Source organism: Galeopterus variegatus, unplaced genomic scaffold (genome assembly GCF_000696425.1).
Source record: "Galeopterus variegatus unplaced genomic scaffold, G_variegatus-3.0.2 Scaffold525, whole genome shotgun sequence".
In the NCBI taxonomy this organism is placed as follows: domain Eukaryota; kingdom Metazoa; phylum Chordata; class Mammalia; order Dermoptera; family Cynocephalidae; genus Galeopterus; species Galeopterus variegatus.
The window spans coordinates 220,902-238,127 of NW_007726636.1; the positions used below are offsets into that span (position 1 = coordinate 220,902).

Sequence of the window (17,226 nt, forward strand, 5' to 3'; positions counted from 1 at the left end):
CGCTGTCTGCTCCGCAGCTCCGCGAGAGGGAGGGGGGCGCCGACTAGGAGGGGAGGGGAGGGCTGGGGGCGGGGACGGCGCAAAATGGAAGCGCCAGGCCGCCGGGGGGCCCTCCGCGCGCCGCCACCGGAGGGTGGCTTAGGAGGCCAGTGGGGGCGCTGCCCTGGGGCTCTTGGCAGGGATCGCCGGGAATGCCTCGGCCTGGGGCGGGGAAGGTGGGCTGACCCCCTAGGACCTGGAACTCTTTTCTGGCTCGGCAGAGTTGGGGGAGGTGTAAGGGGAGAGGTTGGACCGCCTCTGCGTGGCCCTTTTTCACTGAGCCAGGAGGGGCCACCATGGAATAGCCCTGGCCTCAGCCAACTCACCCGCAAATACTCCCAAACGCACATGTATATATCCTCACGTACACACACCCCAGTTTAGACATACACCCCAACTAACCAGACACACTAATTCACATCAACCCCAACTCAGACACTACAAAGTCAGATGTACACTTCAAAATTTACAATCTTTAACTCATAAATATACAGCCCCTATTCACAGGCAAATGTCATAAACCAGACACAGCCAATTCGAAAATATACACCCCAACACACATAAACACCCAGCCTACACCCCAACTCAGACACACACTCTAAATCATAAACCCTTAAGCACAGACACACCTCAAGTCATACATATACAATTCAACCCCAGCATACACCCCAACTCACAGACACCTCAACTCACACTGGACACCCCCACTAAGATACATCCCCAAACTCAGAAACCCAATACAGCCCAAGCTCATAGACATGCCCTAGGACAGTCCTGTGCAGTCACATGTACATAGTGGCCCAGAGACCCCTTTATCCAACCCTGGGAGTTTCTTCAAGTGAGTGCAGGAGAGGAGTGAGCCCCCCCGCCCCCGCACAGGGACGCCCCTTCTCTTCCCACTCACACCAGTCCCTGTGTATCTGACCCTTCAAGCGCTGGCGCAAGGCCTTCCCGCAAGGGTGCCAGAAGCACAGTATCTTGTCTCAGCTTTGCGCTCACTGGCTGCAAGACCATGGGAAAGCTTTTGTCCCTCTCTACCTCCGGGTCCCTCCAGCGCAGCGGTACCAGGATGATCTTTGTGGCTGCGTACACTGGGGTCGGGAGCGGTGTGCCTGTGTACCTCCCGCCCCATGCAGGGATCCCCTTCCACCCGCAGTGCACACTGGAGGAGGGGAACTGGTGAAGGCAAATGCTGGGTCCAGAGCAGCCAGCTCACGTGTTTTCCAGAGCCGGTTCCCCTCCCCTGCAGCGCGCGCAGCCGCGAAGGCACGCGTGTGCGCATGTTCCGGGAGAGACTGCGTGTGGGGGCTGCGGGAGGGGGCGGTCCCCAGGCTGAGTCACTAGAGCCAGGCGCCGGGGACCTGCAAGCCCCGTCCCTCCCTCCCTCCGGTCCTGCATGCTTCACCTCCACCAACTTCTACCCTGCCCCGCCTCCCACCTTGAGCAGCTCCCTGGGGAAGTCACCGCCATCGTTGAGACCCTCCAGGTTCCCGATGAAATCCCCGCAGGTCATGCGCTTCCCGATGTTCTAAGGCAGGGAACGGAGGTCTGTGAGCTTGGGGGGCCCTCGGCCTCCTAAACCTTGAAGTCTCTGGACAGGGTTATGTTCTCTGTCTCCGCCCGCCCCCCACTCACGTGGCCATGGAGATCGGTGTTGAGTAGCATGAGGGCGCAGGTCAGCGTGTGGGCGCCGTCTATGGGAGAGTTGACATTCAGCCTCGGTCTTTACCCTGGAGCTCTTGCCACAGCCGTCTTCCCTAATCTCCCAGTTCATCCCCCATCCCCTTTTGAGACCCCCTTTGGCCCACAATCACACGTTCCTAAGTCCTGAACCCCATTAGTGAACTCTCCCCAGCAAAACTCCTCTTCCAGCACATCTCTCAGCAAGGAACTCTTCCTCTTCTCAGGTTCCCCCTCCCTAGCTCCCTAAGGTGCTGGGGATTGCCCACTGCCTGCCCCCAACACTTACGTGCCTCTGTGCACTAAATACAAGCAAGTCGACCCCACACAGTTAGGCAGACCAGTGCAGCCACACAGAATCCCCACACAAGCCAAGCACTGTCCTGCACATGCATGCGCACAACTGCGTGCACCCACACCTGCCACTGCTTCTTCACAACACACTCTTGAACCTAGCTAGCAATACGCCTGCCCACATGTATAGTTCTCTATACATGCAGCCATGCCAGCACTGTCTGTGCACCTGCATGTTCACATGCCTACAAGCATGTGCATTCATTCCCTCCTGCACACACACTCATGCTCCTATATACACACGCAGTGCCCAACCCATCTGCCTCAGTGGCCAGCTGGAACAACCCTGCTCCCAGCCTCCTCACCCTCTGAGGACAGGGCTTCAGGATTGCACTGGAAATATCGCTGGGAGAAGTGCGCCAGCACACGCTCTCGTTCCTGGGTCTCACCCATTAAGGCCAGCTCCTTTAGAAACACCCTGGGGAAGGGGGAAGAGTGAGGATGTCACCCCCACCCAAGTTCCCCTTATCAGGCAGCCCTAGCCCTTGGCCATGCCCAGCCAGCATGGGAAGGGTGATGCCAGGGCAGCTTAGGGGAGGCACAGGGGCTCAGAGCAGAATAGCTGGGGCCCTGCACACTAAGCCTGGAGAGTGGGGCTGTCCTCAAAGGGCTCACGACCCACCTGAGAGCTTGGTCCAGGGTCATGCCGGTGAAGACAAAGAACTTGAGGTATTCGCCAGCCACCAGTTTGCTGAAGTCATTGCTGTGGGCAGGACAGAGAGACAGGTAGGGTCTCAAGGGGAAGTGTCGAGGGGTCAGGTGGGGGTTACCTAGAGACCTGGGGGCATTAGATGGAGAGGATGTGGAGGTGCTGCCCCAGAATTGCATTCCCTCCACCCCCATCCTCAGTCCCAGCCCAGAGGCTTTACTTCTTGCCCAGGTGCCGGGCCACATCGGCCTTCCTGAAGCCATCTAGTCGGTACAGCCTCTTGGCTAGGCGCTGCGCAGCTTCCAGATCTGCTTTCTGCCCATTGGACAAGGTGTCTGTGCTTCCCAGGGCCAGCTGCTCTGTGCTGTCCAGCTCTGAGTCTGAGTCAGACACCAGTTGGCTCAGAGGTGGTTCACTGCCAGGGTAGAACATCAGCTCAGGGGTGGTGAGGGCTCCTGGGGGCCACCCAGACCCTCCCTGTGTCTCCAGACCAAGAAGACAGAGAAGGGGAGAGGGGAACATGGAGAAGGCATTTTTCTTTCTCCAGAGAAGGAGATTATACAGGTTCTCTCCATCAGCCTATTCCATCATTACCACCTTTCTGTGGAAAGTCCTTCCTCAAATCTAACCCACATCCATCTTGCTGCTGTGGGAGTTCTGGCCACTTCCCCAAAGCTCCCAGGGGCCTAAGTTTGCTATTAGATATAGATTCCCCATCCTCACACTGGCCCTATTCAGAACACAGTCCACAGACCGGCCCGTGGCTCACTCAGGAGAGTGATAACACCAAGGCCCCGGGTTCGGATCCTATATAGGGATGGCCGGTTGCTCACTGGGTGAGCGTGGTGCTGACAACACCAAGTCAAGGGTTAAGATCCCCTTACCGGTCATCTTTTAAAAAAAAAAAAAAAAACACAGTCCTCTGTCCCTAAGAATATGGACAAAGATGGGATAGATAGGTTACCAGAGAGAAACAGTGGAGGGTCAGGCAAAGATTTGAGGGCAGCAGGGACATCCTCCTGCTCCCAAGTCTTTCCTTCTCCCATCTTTTAGGAAGAGAAGTCTCTTTTTGGTGCTTCCCTTCTACCCACAAAGAAGCAGACTCGGGAGTTTAGGGGATTGGGGTCAGTGTGCACCCCCTCACCCCCTTTGTCCTCCTCCCCTTCCCTTCCCACCCCAGCTGCTCTACTCGAAAAGCCACCTGTCACCCCAGAGACAGAGACGGGGAACTCCTGGTTGCTAGGCAACGCTGTCTCCCTGGCCACCCCCTCCTGTTGCCATGGCTTCCATGACTGAGAGGGTAGCTGGCAGAGAGGAGAGCAGAAAGGTTAGACTGTGAAAGGACTTCCTGGAGCAGGGTGAGAGATGCCCAATTTGGCAGGGGGCAACATGAGAGGGTGGCAAAGGGAGAGGCTGGTGACCTCATCTTTGGAGAAGTCTCCTGGCTGGGTGGGGTAAAGTTGAATGAAGACTCTGCCTGGGGATGAGAGGGCCCTCCAGGAGAGAAAGAAGGATGTTCTCTGGAGATCCTTCAATCCTGAATCTTGATTTCCCAAGTTACTGGATTTAGGACCAAGGAGGGTGCTATGAGGGGCTCACAGCCAATGGAAGTAATCCTCTAAATGAAAAAACAGGCATCTGTATCCCCTAACCACACCTAATCAGGGATCAGGAATATCAACTACATCCTTATACTCAGGATCTGTCCCTTAAATCAGCTGTTCCTGAGGCCCTGGGGACCTCAGGTCTTAGGGATCAAAAGAATCACTCACCTGCCAAGTGGTGCTGTCCCCAGCCCAAGGCTGTCCTCTGAGTGGCAGGGACTAGGGGGCTCCCTCCCTAGGGCCAGCTTGGCTCCAGCTTCTGCCTCCTCCTCCTCCCCTTTCTGTGTCCAAGGACCACAAGCAGCAGAGCTGGTACCAGAATCCGGTTCAAGAGGGGCAGATGAGGCAGGAGCAGTTGGGTCAGGCCGGGGGGCAGGTGGTTGGGGAGGCAACTCAAAGGTAAAGAAGGGACTCTGGGTTGGGCCAGGTGAGGCCAGGGCCTCCAGTGAGGCAAGGCTGGTGTAGGAGGTGCCCTTGGCCCGGTGTGACTCCAGGATGGCTTCAAACACACAACTGAAAGAGTCAGGCCCATCGGCTGAGGGGCTGGTCCCAGGTAGAAAGGGCACAGGTGACTTGAGAGGCCCGGAGTGAAGCATCCGGCTCCCTGGCCTGCAGGGGCAGGGAGAATCTCTGGTCAGGGGCTCAGAGCACAGGTACTTGGGCATGATTTCATTGAACTCTCACATCGACTCTGTTAAGGGGATTATCATTCCCTTTTCACAGGCTCCCAACCCCCTAAAAAAAAAAAAGCCACCTGGGTAGAGGGTCTAAGCTATTTAGTGCATCTGGGGCCCCACTCGTCCCCAGCACCCAGTCTGCTCCCTCCCTCGCTCACTCGCTTGCTTGCTTGCTCCCTGCTAATCTCCCTTTCTCCTCCTTTTCTCTGATCCGCTTCCCTCCTGCCATCCCATTTCTATTTCTGGCAACATCTTAGGAGAAGATGAGGCTCCAAGCTGCAATGGGGTGTGAGACGGAAAGGAAAGCCCCCACACTCCCCACTCTCCCACCAGGACCCAGGATCCAGACTGATGCTCCCATATCCCCAGGCTTGATTCTGGCCTCTGACCTTGTCCCATTCCAGTTTTGTTAGAACCCCTTGCCTACTCTGTCCTGGCTGCCCTCGACCTTCCTGGGTTCTTGCCGAGGCCCCCCACATCCCCAGTGTTCTTCCAGGCCTCAGACCTCTGTCTAGAATCTCCTGCTCCCCACACTGCCCTGTCAGCACCACCAGCTTGGTCCTGACCCTCCCAGCCCCACTCATGTCTCTATCCCAGTCCATTTGACCCCAGCTCTGCTTCTGGGCAGAGGGGAGGAGCAAGCCACTTTCCTTTCCCATTCTCCAACTCACCGGGCCCCCTCTGAGGCCTCAAACACCTCGTCGTCCACATCCTCTTCCCCGCCTGCCTCATCCTCATCGCCACTGCCCAGGCTGGGACGAGGGCCAGGGCATGGGCCAGGATGTGGGGCAGGTGGGCGGCCAGTACCAGGAGGGCCCTCTGAACTGGGCTGACTCTCGATGGCCGAGTCAGCATCCTCCTGCTCAGCCAGCACCTCATCGATGTCAGTCTCGCGGTAGCACCTCAGGGGCACCGTGTCCAGGTTTGTCTCGGAGTACTTCGCTGCTTGCCCCACAGCCACCCCAGAGTCCTGCCCTGAGCCCACCCCAGGTGGAGATGGGGGGGCCTGCTCTGGGGGCTTAGCACCTGTAGTATGCATATGCATCCAGGTCAGAAGATTATCCATTAGCCCCCTGTCCTGATCCTGTTCTGAGAGCCCTCTCCCACTGCCTCATATTGGCAGGAAGTTCTATTACTGTCTAGCCACCATTCCTCCTGCTACAAATTTAGCTTGTTCCTGGTACTAGTGGAACTTGTTTCAAACCAAGTTCTTGTCAAATTACTTTGAAAAGCCTAAGGGAGTCCAGCCTCTTTTCTACTCCAAGGAGTGATCCTTGATATCCTGCCATCTCCTCCCTCCACTACCCAGCTCCCTCCACGTGCCCAGCCCAGCCCCTATCCTCTGGTCCCCCATCATAACACAGATAGAAAGAGTGAGGCCTGGAGAGGCACTAGCTGACCAAGGAGCCCAGAAAAGGGCTGGGGGAGGTCTGAAGGAAGGCTCCCTACCAACCCTCAGCTGCTGTGGGGAAGGCCCTGCCCTGTTGCTCATGCCTCAGTCCCAGGCCTTACCTGAGCTGGGGGGGTCCAGGGAGCCATAGAAGAATTCCCATTTGGCTCGAGCAATTCTCTGGGCATGAGAGGAGACTTCCCGGGGGGAGGACCAGGTGTCCCCCTGAGTCAAGGAGGGAGAGATAGACACAGACACCCAGAGGTAAAGCCAGTCATACAGGGACACAAGAATATGGGACAGAAACATAGAAATAAAAATACATGGGGTCAGAGAAAGAGATGCAGAGAAACAGGGACAAAAACAGAAGGCAAGAAAGAGACAGATTAAAGGATTCAGAGTGAGTAGTACACAGGCCCAAGTCCAATATGGGACCCAGCCTTGCCCCTTCACTGGGGCACTAGAGCCCTAGGGAGCCCAAGGGAGATTGCATACCTGGTTCAGGAATCCAGGGACAGCAGATCCTCGGAATAGCGTGGACAGGTGTTCAGAGGCCCCCCCAAGCCCATTGGGGAGAGAGGAGTAAAGGCCATCTGCCCCAACCTGGGGTGGGACTGGTGGCCCATGTAAAGGGTCCTGGCTGCCAGGAAGGGCTGAGCCTCCTCCGGCTGGGAGTGGGTCTGATGTGGATGCCTCCAGCCGCAACTTCCGGTTGGAACCAGGCCCAAGGGCTGGAGTGGGCCTGGGAGGAGAAACACCACCCAGATCCCAGCTTCTACTCAAGCCTCCAGGAGCAGGTAGCCCATTCAGTGGCCTCACACTGGCCTTCTCCACAAAACGGAAGATGACCACGGAGCTCCGGGCCCCTGGTGGGGGCTGCCCGGTGGGTGAAGAGGGTGCCCAGGGTGAGGGAGCTACACGGGGTGAGGGGGGACCACGTAGAGGTGTACAGGGTGCTGTCACACGTCCCAGTTCCCGGCCTCGGGAACCTGGACCTGCCACTCGCCAGAGCAGGGAGCCTGTGCTGCCGTACATGCTGGCTGGGGGGCTCTGGGGCACTGGGCCTTCGGGGAGCCAGCGGCGCGGGCATCGTGGTGGGGAGATGGCACAGTCACCTTCCGAGCAGAAGCGCATGGCACCCTGGGCCATGCTGGGGCCGGGGGTCAGGCTGGGGGGGCAGGGATGGCAAGGTCAGGCGGGGAGTGAGGGGGCTGCATGCTCTTCAGACAGGCCTGCAAGAGACAAAGGAGAGCAGGCGGTGAGCTGCCAGGGAGTTAGATGGGCAGGACAGCAGAGATGGGAGGGGAAAGCTGGCTGGGGCCTCTGAGTGCCAGGGACCTAGCCCACCCTGGAATATGGGTTGATCCCATCCCTGGGGGTTACTCCCATGGACACCTGAGAAGAAAAGAATTGTCCACCCAGTGGGCCCCTGGCTCCTCTCCTTCTGCCTGGGGGCCCTGAGTATCATTCTGGGAGGAGAGAGGAAGCTATTTCAGAACTTAAATGAGCTGAGTCCCTGTGGCACTTTGGGGCTACTTCTGGTGTTGGGGAGGCTGGTAGCCCACCCTCTGGATCAACAGTGTCAGCCAGCCATCACCCTCATGCAGCCCTGGGTCCTACATAGTCCCCCTTAGGACATTCCTCTCTCACAGAAGGGAACCCAAGACTCCTGGAAGGAGAGGGAAGAAGAATGGGGGTTATGTAGGGACGATGAAGGCTGGGAGGCACAGGGTGGGAGTGAGGAGAGGGGCCTGAACAGAGGCCCTGTCCCCAGTACATACATGCCGAATGGGAAAGGGATATTCTTGTTCTCCATACAGGTACAGACGGGCACACACACACACACACACACACACACACACACGGACAAATATGTCAGCACACAGTTAAACGTATTCATAGGCAACATCTTCCAGCACACACAGACACACACACATGCACACACACAGCTCAGAGACACACCCTCATGCACTCACAGTCATAACAAATATGTGTGTACTGGAAAGGCACATGTTTGTTTTACACACACACCATCACCAAGCAGGAACACACAAAGGGGTACCCATATATACACACGGGCTCTCATTCTCCAAGGCACACAGAGATATAGATGTATCGAACACTCACAGAGACCTACTGGTTACAATCACATACAAATACAGATGTACATTTACACACACACTCAAGCAGGGACACATACCCTCCCCTCCCCCCACCGGTCACTGAGGCTTGGGGTCGGGTGGAGGGGAGACTGCACCACATCCCTCTCTTCCCCCACCTCCGAGGGGTATGACAGATCTTGTTCAGCCTGGGAGGGATCATAACGGGGTAATGAGGCCTCTGGTGGCAATGCAGGGTAGGGGCAGAGGTCAGGAGCAGCAACACTGCCAGGCAGGTTCCTGAAGCTCAACCTGGTCCCAGCGCATCCCCTGCAGCCCCCACTCAGGACCACCTCAGTACTCACCGCTGCTCGCCCGGAGCTGGGACCGAGGAGAGGCAGAGGAGAGGCTTGGCCCAGCTCAGCTGTGAAGGTAGCGCGGCTCCCGCTTGCTTCAGGCCCGCCCGTCTTTCAGTCCCTCCTCCTACCCCCTACGCGCCGCTCAGGCAGCGCTAATCCCCCCCACCCCCCGCCCTCTCCCAGGGCCCTGAGCCCCAGAGGCTGGCAGCCTCACTCTTTGCTAGGTCCCCGCTGGGCTCTCCCGCCAACCTAAGGCCCGCCCCAGGCGAGGGGGAGGGCCTATGGAACCCTCGGTTCTGTTCCTCAGACCCTCACGTGCCTCACACCACTTGTGTCCATGTCCCTCTCGCCCCCCATCCCCTGAGCCACACGTAGGGCTCAGCTGCACACGCATGTCCCGCTCCAGACCCCACGCATGTCCTCAGGAGGCTGCCACATGACCTGTTACATGCCACACGCGCTCCCGCCTCCACGAGCACGCGGCCGCTGCAAGCACACGGTATGAGTGTAGACCGGACCCGCCCCTCTAAATCCAGGAGACCGCCAACTATGGAAGGCAAATCTAGGGAATACCGTCTTCAACTCTCCTAGGTTCTAAGTTTCGGACCCAGGAGACCCAGCCCTGACCACCCATCCAGGGTGCAGCAGGAGATATTGTCAGACTTTAGGAAGAATTTCCGTGCTGCCTGGGTTAGGTGTCCTGCACATTCAGGGGTAAAGAGGTTAGACGGGATGACCCTGGGACTGGAGGAAGTGGGGGACAGGCAAACCTTGTGCTCTCAGGGTAGAAGTGGGCACGGCTATTTTAAGAAAGCGCCACTCGAGTTACTATGGCAACTACTCTTCTTGGAAAGGCCAGGGCCGGCCGGTGGTGACCTCAGAAAGAAGAAGGGGTCTGTACGGGCAGTCAGAGGGCGCGAGGACGTGCGAGGCGGGGGCGCGCGGAGCTCACCGAGGGGAGGGGCGACGCGGGCTCCGAATGGTGCTGAAGGGGACAGCGCCAGATTTGTCGCACTGCGCAGGCGCACAGGCGCGAACAAAGGGGGGAGGGAGAAGAGGCGCGCGACCGGAGGTGGTGCGCGCCCACGTGGCTCTATCTTTGCAGAGGTCAGTCCTCCCACCTACCCCCTCCCCAAGCAGGCTGAGGAAGCAGAGGAAAGAAGCCCCTTATCCAACTTGACCCTCATTTGGTCCTTCCCCGCTGCTAACTTCTCTCTTCCCGCTGCACTGAGGGGGTAGGGGAGTGTGGAAGAGATTCTGGGAAAACCAGACGTCTGGGTTTTCCCTCTCTCGCTTGATCCTGGACAAGGTGCTTCCTCTCCAGGGCCTCGGTTTTCCCATCTTTAAAATGGAGTGATAGTACAGACCTGCCCACCTTGCAGAGGTGCCCGAAGCCCTGATGACATAACGGATGGGAAGAAGTTTTTGTTATGAAGAGGCAGCTGAAGTGGTTGCACCGAAGAAGCACGCAACCCTCAGCGATGGCAGTGGCCTTCGCGTCCTTCACGTTCCCCCACACCCACCGCGTGGATGATGGGGTAAAGCACTAATACTCCAGGGGTTCTCCGGAGCGGAACCTGAGACTAGGACTGGGGACGAGGTGAAAGGGCAGCCCAGAGGCTGAGTCCACACCTGTGGGGTGTCAATGCCCCAGGGCGGGCCCAGCCCCAGACCCTACAGCTGAACCCAAGGGCAGCCGAGAGACAGTATCCCTGTCGAGCTAAGCTGAGGACTCATTCTTCTCAGGACTCTGGACCTCTGGAGGAAAGGAAAAGGACCCGACTGGAATTACAGTCCTTAGCGCTTCCTATGTCTCTCTTCCCAGGTGTAAACTCGGCCCACACTATCCCGGAGTAAGGGGCTGGTAACTAGGAATGGGAAGTTTGAGAAAGTTTGCTTGGTGAAGGACGAAAATTCTAGCTTCGCCCCCATTCATTCATTGTTTCCTTTTTGGCGGCTGGCCGGTACGGCATTCGTTCTTTCAACAGTTGCTTATTGAGCACCTACTGAGTGCTAGACAGTAAAAGCCTAGATAGTTTCTCCCCATTTTTCAGTCTCCAAACGCAACCAGAGGGCAGAGAAGCCGGTAACCTAGGAGTCCTGGCTCCGCCCCTTCTGCTCCTCCCATCAGCACTTCACCCAGAGGCGGCTACTGGCCCAAGACGAAGACAGACCAGTCTCTGATGCCCGCCACATTCTCCAGCCTCGGGCCTCAAGCCCAGTATTCGAGAAGGCGACGTCTGATGTTATACCACTGGTCTGCGCGTCAGTTTCGGAGTCCATCCGGAAAGCTCGCAGGTAGGATCCTCAGTGAGACGGCACTCGATTGAATAGGACTGTCTCTACAACCCAAAGAGGCGGGTTCGTCGCGGCAGTTCCAAGGCCAAAGCGAGACGACCTTACTGCGCACGCGCACCAAGCAGCCGATGGAGCTACAGATGGAGCCGTCCGGAGGGGAGCAAGAACCCAGAGCCATCAGGTACCGAGCACCGGAGGGGCCGAGGGAAGGAAGGACGGTGGGTAGGGGAGCTGAGCTGGGGCCAGGTTTTGAGGCCACTCTTGGGAGCCGGGACGCAGGAGCATAACGGAGGCGGACTCTCAAGTGACAGCGGCCCGGGGACGCCAACTCCCCTTTACCCGCAGGCTTCTGGACCTGCCCTGGGAAGACGTGCTGCTCCCACATGTCCTGAACCGGGTCCCGTTGTGCCAGCTGCTCCGGCTGCAGCGCGTTAGCCGGGCCTTCGGGGCCCTAGTACAGCTGCACCTGGCCCGGCTGCGCCGCTTCGACGCCGCTCAGGTGAGCCAGGTGCCAGAGCCCCTCCCCCTCTGGACACCGCCTCCCTCCCAGCCTAGCCCTAACCCCAAATGTATGCCCTTCCTGACCCCTTTGGGCCGCCAGAGCTGCCCGGGAAGCGATACACTCAGCGGGGAGTATCCCAAACAACGAGTACCGGGTAGCAATTCAGAGGGAGCGTGGGGTCTTTCCTGGGAAGGCAGATGGCAAGCCTCAAGGGTAGACGGCTGCCGAGAAAACTATTCGGGGGCGGAAAGGCAGTGCCCGTCCCGCCCCGGGGACAGGCTGAGAGTCGGGGTGCCTCCCCGCCCGCAGGTGGGTCCGCAGATCCCGCGGGCCGCATTGGCTCGGCTGCTGCGTGACGCCGAGGGGCTGCAGGAGCTGGCCCTGGCGCCATGTCACGAATGGCTGTCGGACGAGGACCTGGTGCCTGTGCTGGCGCGGAATCCGCAGCTGCGGAATGTGGCTCTGGCTGGCTGTGGGCAGCTGAGTCGCCGCGCGCTAGGAGCGCTGGCCGAGGGCTGCCCCCGCCTGCAGCGCCTGTCGCTCGCGCACTGTGACTGGGTGGACGGGCTAGCGCTGCGTGGCCTCGCCGACCGCTGCCCGGCACTGGAGGAGCTGGATCTCACCGCCTGCCGCCAGCTGAAGGACGAGGCCATCGTGTACCTAGCGCAGAGGCGCGGAGCCGGCCTCCGCAGCCTCTCACTGGCTGTCAACGCCAACGTGGGGGATGCCGCGGTCCAGGAGTTGGCTCGCAACTGCCCGGAACTCCAGCACCTCGACCTCACCGGCTGCCTCCGCGTTGGAAGCGATGGCATCAGGTGCCTGGGCCCGGGGGGTGGTGGAGTGGGAGGAGGGCTACTACTCAGCCTCTGAAGGTAGGGGCGGATTGTAGTTGTCAAAAGACCGAACTGGGGGTTCTGGATCCTCCTAACCACAGCACCCCCACCTGAACAAGAAAGGCTTCTAGGATCGCCTATATAAGAGCCCACAGTTTAAAAACTTTTTTTGAACCAGTATTTACACGTTGGGAGATTTCACACAGAAAGTCATTTCTGGCTTTTCTTCAGCAAGGGGGAAATCTTGCAATCCTGGGCGGAGCTGAGGAACAGGTTTCCCCTTTAAGAGACAGGAAGTCTGCAGCTCACCGGAGGCATGGAGTATATGACCCCAATCCAGGCCCCCTTCCAGGACTTTACTGGAGCCAGTCCTAAGTGGAGTGGGCCCAAGGCCCCTTCCCCTCTACCCACTGTGGGTGTAGTGGCCTCGTGCACCTAGCCTCACCTTGCTCCTCCCTCAGGACACTGGCCGAGTATTGCCCGGCGTTGCGCTCGCTGCGGGTGCGGCACTGCCACCATGTGGCCGAGCCTAGCCTGAGTCGCTTGCGGAAGCGCGGAGTGGACATCGATGTGGAGCCGCCACTGCACCAAGCCCTGGTGCTGCTGCAGGATATGGCGGGCTTCGCACCTTTTCTCAACCTGCAGGTCTGACCTGCCTACCGGTTGGAGCACAGCTGGACTGTGTGGCTGGGGCCTGACATTGAGCTGTAGGGAAACTGAACTGTGGGAACCTCTGGTGAGAAGCCAGTGCCCTGCCCCACCCTGGAGCTTCAAATAAAGAGCTTTTTACCCCCTCTTGCCTGGTGCTGCCCTGATGGAGACAGGAATGTGAGGTTGGGGAGGGAAGATCAGACAGGCATAGTATCCTAGTCCTGAGGCAGAAATGACCAGAATGCACTCACACCTTCCTTGGGCCACCTTTACTGTGCCCACGGAGACAGCTCCGAGAGTAGGTGAACACTATGGAGCAAGGATGTAGAGATGAGGGACAGGAGTTAGAGCGGCCCCCGTGTGGGGGTGTAGGGCTCCTGCATCCCTCTGGGATCTGAGCCTAGAAGGCTCAGGCAGCATCCAGCAAGTGCCTCAATGGAAGCGGTACTTTCTGGCAGGTTTGAGGTTGATGTATGTGGCCTTCATCTCCTCTGCCTCAGGGTTCCGCATATCTTTGAATCGCTCCCCTTTGGTGCTCACTACTTGGTTGTCAATGTATCGGATCAGCTTCTTGGGAGCCTGTCAGGCAATCAAGCAGTGAATGACAGAAGCCAGGAGCCAGTCCCATCCACTCTACAACCCAGGAGCCCCAACACTCTCACCTCTTTCGGAGCCATGGGCCGGTGAATCTTCTCATCCTCTGCACTATCCACCATCATGTACCTGCCAAAAACCGGCTGGATGAGGCTCCTGCCACCCTGGGAAGATCCTCCAGGGCCTGGCCCAGCCCAGACCAGACCAGCCCAGCCCAGCCCAAACCAGCCCAGACTCACTTCTGCAGGATGAAGGACTTCAGGTCATCCTTTTGGGGGCCTCTGAGACGCCTGGGCAGATCCTACAGAGAAGGGAGGCTTGGTCAAGGCCCAAAGGCACCAGCAAGGGAAACAGATAGGTAGGGATAGGGGCTTAACACCAAGGAGGAATGTAGCTGAGGCTACGTGGGGGAGAGGGGCCTGGGAGAAGATACCTGATTGGGGCCATCCCAGGCTGGAGGCCCCTCTTCCTTCCCCTCTACCAGCATCTGCACAGCTTCTTCTAAGTCCCCCCGAGCTTTGGCCAGCACCCACTGGGCCTGCTCCATTGAACAGGTAGGGAACACCTCCAGGAGTACATCTACCCCTGGCAGCAGCTCCTCCTCAGCGCCAGCTGCCTGTGAGCACAAATGTTGACAACAAGCAGTACTTCCTCCTTTCCCACCCTCTAGGTCCCTCACTGGTACCCCCCTCTACCAGTACCTCATCTTTGGTGTCCCCAGCATCAGCAGTAGAAGACCTGGTCTCTTCTTTGAGCTTTTCAGGCCATTGCATGGGCTCTGGGGAGATGGGCACCTGACCTTGGACACCAGAGCTCTGCGGTTGCAGATTCTCTTAAAGAGGCAGAGAGAGCATCAGGTTTGCCAAGGCTTTGGATGGGTGGGGTTATGAATCACCCAAGTATCCAGAGCCCCAGACTCACCCTTGTTCCGGGCATCACTCAGCTGCCCTGAGAGCTTCTGCATCATGTCCCCTATTGTGCCCCTGAAAAGACGAGGGTAGTGAGAAGACAACTCTGCCTAACCCCCACAATCAGACAGCCCCCCAACTCCTCTTGGCCCCAGCCAGGCCCCACCTGGGGATGTGGGCGAAGCCAGGTACATAGGCCTCCATCATTTCAGCGAAGGCCTCCATATCGAAGTTCTCCTCTGATGGGCCTGAGGGGCCCAGGTCCTCCAATACCCCGAGCACATAGGAGAAGATGACCTCATCCAAACCACTGCAGGAAGAGGACAAGACAAGCCCTGGGTAGGACACTGGACACCTCCAGCACCTCCACCTAGCCCAAGACTCCAGCCCTCAGCTTCATGGGGTCCATGAGTCAGACCTCAATCCTTAAGGCCAGAGAGTATCCCATCCTCTCTCAAAGCTTTGGTATCCCATCTGTCCAACCAAGATGACAGTGACAGAGAGGTAAGGGCATCTCAGCCAATTATAATCAGCCCTCCCCCACCTCAGGAATAGGAGTGAGTGCTTTCCATTCCAGTCTCTCCAGAAAGACCCTGAGTACTGCTGGGCTGCTCCAACCCTGGCCCTAGCATGATCCTTCTGGGGGAGCTGTCTCTACCTGAGATCGGCCTCCGGGAGGTGCGTCTGGACAAAGGCAAGGAGGGCTGCACTGACAATTCTCTCCAGCTCCATGCTCTCTCCTCTTCTGAAGGGACGTAAGACAAACAGGATTGCCAGGCCCTCTTCTGCCCACCCCCAACCACTGGGCCTGGGAGCAGTAGCTCCTCCCTCCCAGCCTACTGTGGAACCATCTATTGATGTTGCCCTCCCTGCTCCCCCAAGCAGAGCCACAGCCCTCTCTCCCACCCATCTCTCACCTCCTCCAGCCTGAGACAGGGCAGGGCACTGTCTTGGAGAAGTCCTCTGGAGGGAGGTTTCCAACCCCTCCTCCCTACCTCTCCCCTTCCCCCCATCCTATTCCCCAGCAGCAGGCCCAGATCCTCTGGCAAGAAGCTGAGGTCTTAGGGTCACATGCCTCCTGGCTGAGGAATCCCATCATTGAGGAGGCCACTTGGCCCCCAAGTCCAACCACAAGGGGCCCCATTGTCCAGCCCCCCAAGAAGCAGACCGCAGGACCAAGCACAGCCCTTCCCCCACCTAGAACAGGCCACCCACCCTCTGCACAAAGGGGCTTTTCTGACTCTGGGGCCCAGACAGAAGGGGAAGTCTTTCATGATTCTCTCCTCCTTCCCAATCCCTGCCATTCCAGCATCTGGGGACTATCTAGAGGACTTTCCATCCTCCTTCCCAAGGCCTACAGAGCCCCACAAGACCTGACCCTTGCCCACCTCTCCCTCCTCACCACCCCCTCCTCTCTCACTCCACTCCTGCCCCACCAGCCTCCTTGCCCTTCCTCAAACTTGCTGAGCTTCCTCCCACCTGTACACTCCACGCATCCACATGGTTCATCCCCTCACTTCTTCTGGGGCTCTGCTTGAATGTTACATCCTCAGAGAGCCTTTCCCTGACTAACCTACCCAAAATAGGTATTCCCTACTCCCTAATCCTTTGTCCTGCTACATAGCACTTCCTACAGTTTAAAGTTATTTTGGAAAAAAAAAAAAAGTTATTTCGTGTTTATTTGCCTATCATCTGTCCTCCTGCATAAGTTTCCAGGAGCAGGGGGTGGGGGACACTTTCTCTTATTCATTGGTGTAGCCCTAGCACCTAGAAAAATGGCTGCACTTAGTAGGTGTTCAAATAAATACTTGTTGACTTATTAATTCCCATCTGCATGCTTTTGATTCCCAAAAGTCTGTATTTGAGAGTCAGGCACATGTTGGTGGCAATAAATAGCTCCAGACAGATAGGTCCAAATGTCAGCTCATCATCCCACTTGGAAAGCTCAAATGCACCTCAATTTACATCCACCCCAAACTCATGATATCCTCCTGATCTGTGTGCATCCACCCTACCAAATACACACTTCCTCCTCTTTCATCAGCTGACACCACTCACTCAGCGCCAAACCTAAAATTTGGGGATTACCCTTGATCTTGCCCTCTCTCACCCCTACCTGCTGCACCCAGTCAATCTCCAAGTTCTGTTGAGTCTATTCCCTTATTATATCCTCTTCTCCCCACCCCAGTCTGGCTTCTGCTCCAATGTCTCTACCAAAATTTCTCAGGCTAAGGTCACCAGTTACTTGTTTCGTTTGGGTCTAATTAGGTTGAACCACATGAGCTTGTCAATTTTGTCTAGTTTTGATCTTCAAAAAAAGAAAAAAAAGGGGCCGGCCCGATGGCGCACTGCTACAGTGCGCCGCTTGGGAGTGCGGCGGCACTCCCGCCGAGGGTTCGGATCCCACATACAGACCGGTTCCCACTCACTGGCTGAGCGAGGTGCGGACGCAACACTGAGGGTTGCGATCCCGTTGCCGGTCCCGGTCCCGTACGGGCGCGACACTGAGGGTGGCGATCCGTTGCCGGACACGAAAAAAAGACAAAAAGGAAAAAAAAAAAAAACAAAGCAAACTAGAAATGTCGAGAG

At 57.6% G+C, this 17,226-nt stretch overlaps 3 protein-coding genes across 3 annotated transcripts in view; 1 reads left to right on the top strand and 2 right to left on the bottom strand.

Moving 5' to 3' along the window:
- The window catches only part of PSD (pleckstrin and Sec7 domain containing), a 15,686-nt gene extending 6,385 nt beyond the window's left edge, over window positions 1-9,301 (bottom strand). Inside the window, exons 1-10 of the mRNA XM_008569707.1 lie at window positions 8,858-9,301; window positions 6,889-7,625; window positions 6,516-6,618; window positions 5,675-6,029; window positions 4,495-4,935; window positions 2,943-3,137; window positions 2,696-2,776; window positions 2,379-2,491; window positions 1,675-1,733; window positions 1,478-1,567 (exon numbers count right to left, since the gene is read on the bottom strand). Of these exons, the coding sequence (XP_008567929.1) occupies window positions 1,478-1,567; window positions 1,675-1,733; window positions 2,379-2,491; window positions 2,696-2,776; window positions 2,943-3,137; window positions 4,495-4,935; window positions 5,675-6,029; window positions 6,516-6,618; window positions 6,889-7,542 (2,091 nt within the window). The 5' untranslated portion in view covers window positions 7,543-7,625; window positions 8,858-9,301. The remainder of the gene's footprint in view (window positions 1-1,477; window positions 1,568-1,674; window positions 1,734-2,378; window positions 2,492-2,695; window positions 2,777-2,942; window positions 3,138-4,494; window positions 4,936-5,674; window positions 6,030-6,515; window positions 6,619-6,888; window positions 7,626-8,857) is intronic.
- Window positions 9,302-11,211: 1,910 nt separating this feature from the next.
- FBXL15 (F-box and leucine-rich repeat protein 15) lies at window positions 11,212-13,279 on the top strand. The gene is made up of 4 exons (XM_008569708.1): window positions 11,212-11,330; window positions 11,495-11,648; window positions 11,961-12,466; window positions 12,946-13,279. The coding sequence occupies exons 1-4, from the start codon at window positions 11,278-11,280 to the stop codon at window positions 13,133-13,135; spliced, it is 903 nt and encodes a 300-aa protein (XP_008567930.1). The 5' UTR covers window positions 11,212-11,277; the 3' UTR covers window positions 13,136-13,279.
- Window positions 13,280-13,389: 110 nt separating this feature from the next.
- Window positions 13,390-17,226, bottom strand: part of CUEDC2 (CUE domain containing 2) — an 8,201-nt gene continuing 4,364 nt past the window's right edge. Inside the window, exons 2-9 of the mRNA XM_008569710.1 lie at window positions 15,296-15,382; window positions 14,804-14,947; window positions 14,651-14,712; window positions 14,431-14,561; window positions 14,163-14,345; window positions 13,969-14,030; window positions 13,798-13,858; window positions 13,390-13,714 (exon numbers count right to left, since the gene is read on the bottom strand). Coding sequence (XP_008567932.1) covers window positions 13,568-13,714; window positions 13,798-13,858; window positions 13,969-14,030; window positions 14,163-14,345; window positions 14,431-14,561; window positions 14,651-14,712; window positions 14,804-14,947; window positions 15,296-15,369 — 864 coding nt within the window. The 5' untranslated portion in view covers window positions 15,370-15,382 and the 3' untranslated portion in view covers window positions 13,390-13,567. The remainder of the gene's footprint in view (window positions 13,715-13,797; window positions 13,859-13,968; window positions 14,031-14,162; window positions 14,346-14,430; window positions 14,562-14,650; window positions 14,713-14,803; window positions 14,948-15,295; window positions 15,383-17,226) is intronic.

Coding starts and splice junctions, on each gene's coding strand:
- FBXL15 (XM_008569708.1), top strand. CDS start 11,278: ATGGAGCTACAGATGGAGCCGTCCGGAGGGGAGCAAGAACCCAGAGCC. Junction 11,649..11,960: donor GCCGCTTCGACGCCGCTCAG/GTGAGCCAGGTG, acceptor CCCCGCCCGCAG/GTGGGTCCGCAGATCCCGCG. Junction 12,467..12,945: donor GTTGGAAGCGATGGCATCAG/GTGCCTGGGCCC, acceptor CTCCTCCCTCAG/GACACTGGCCGAGTATTGCC.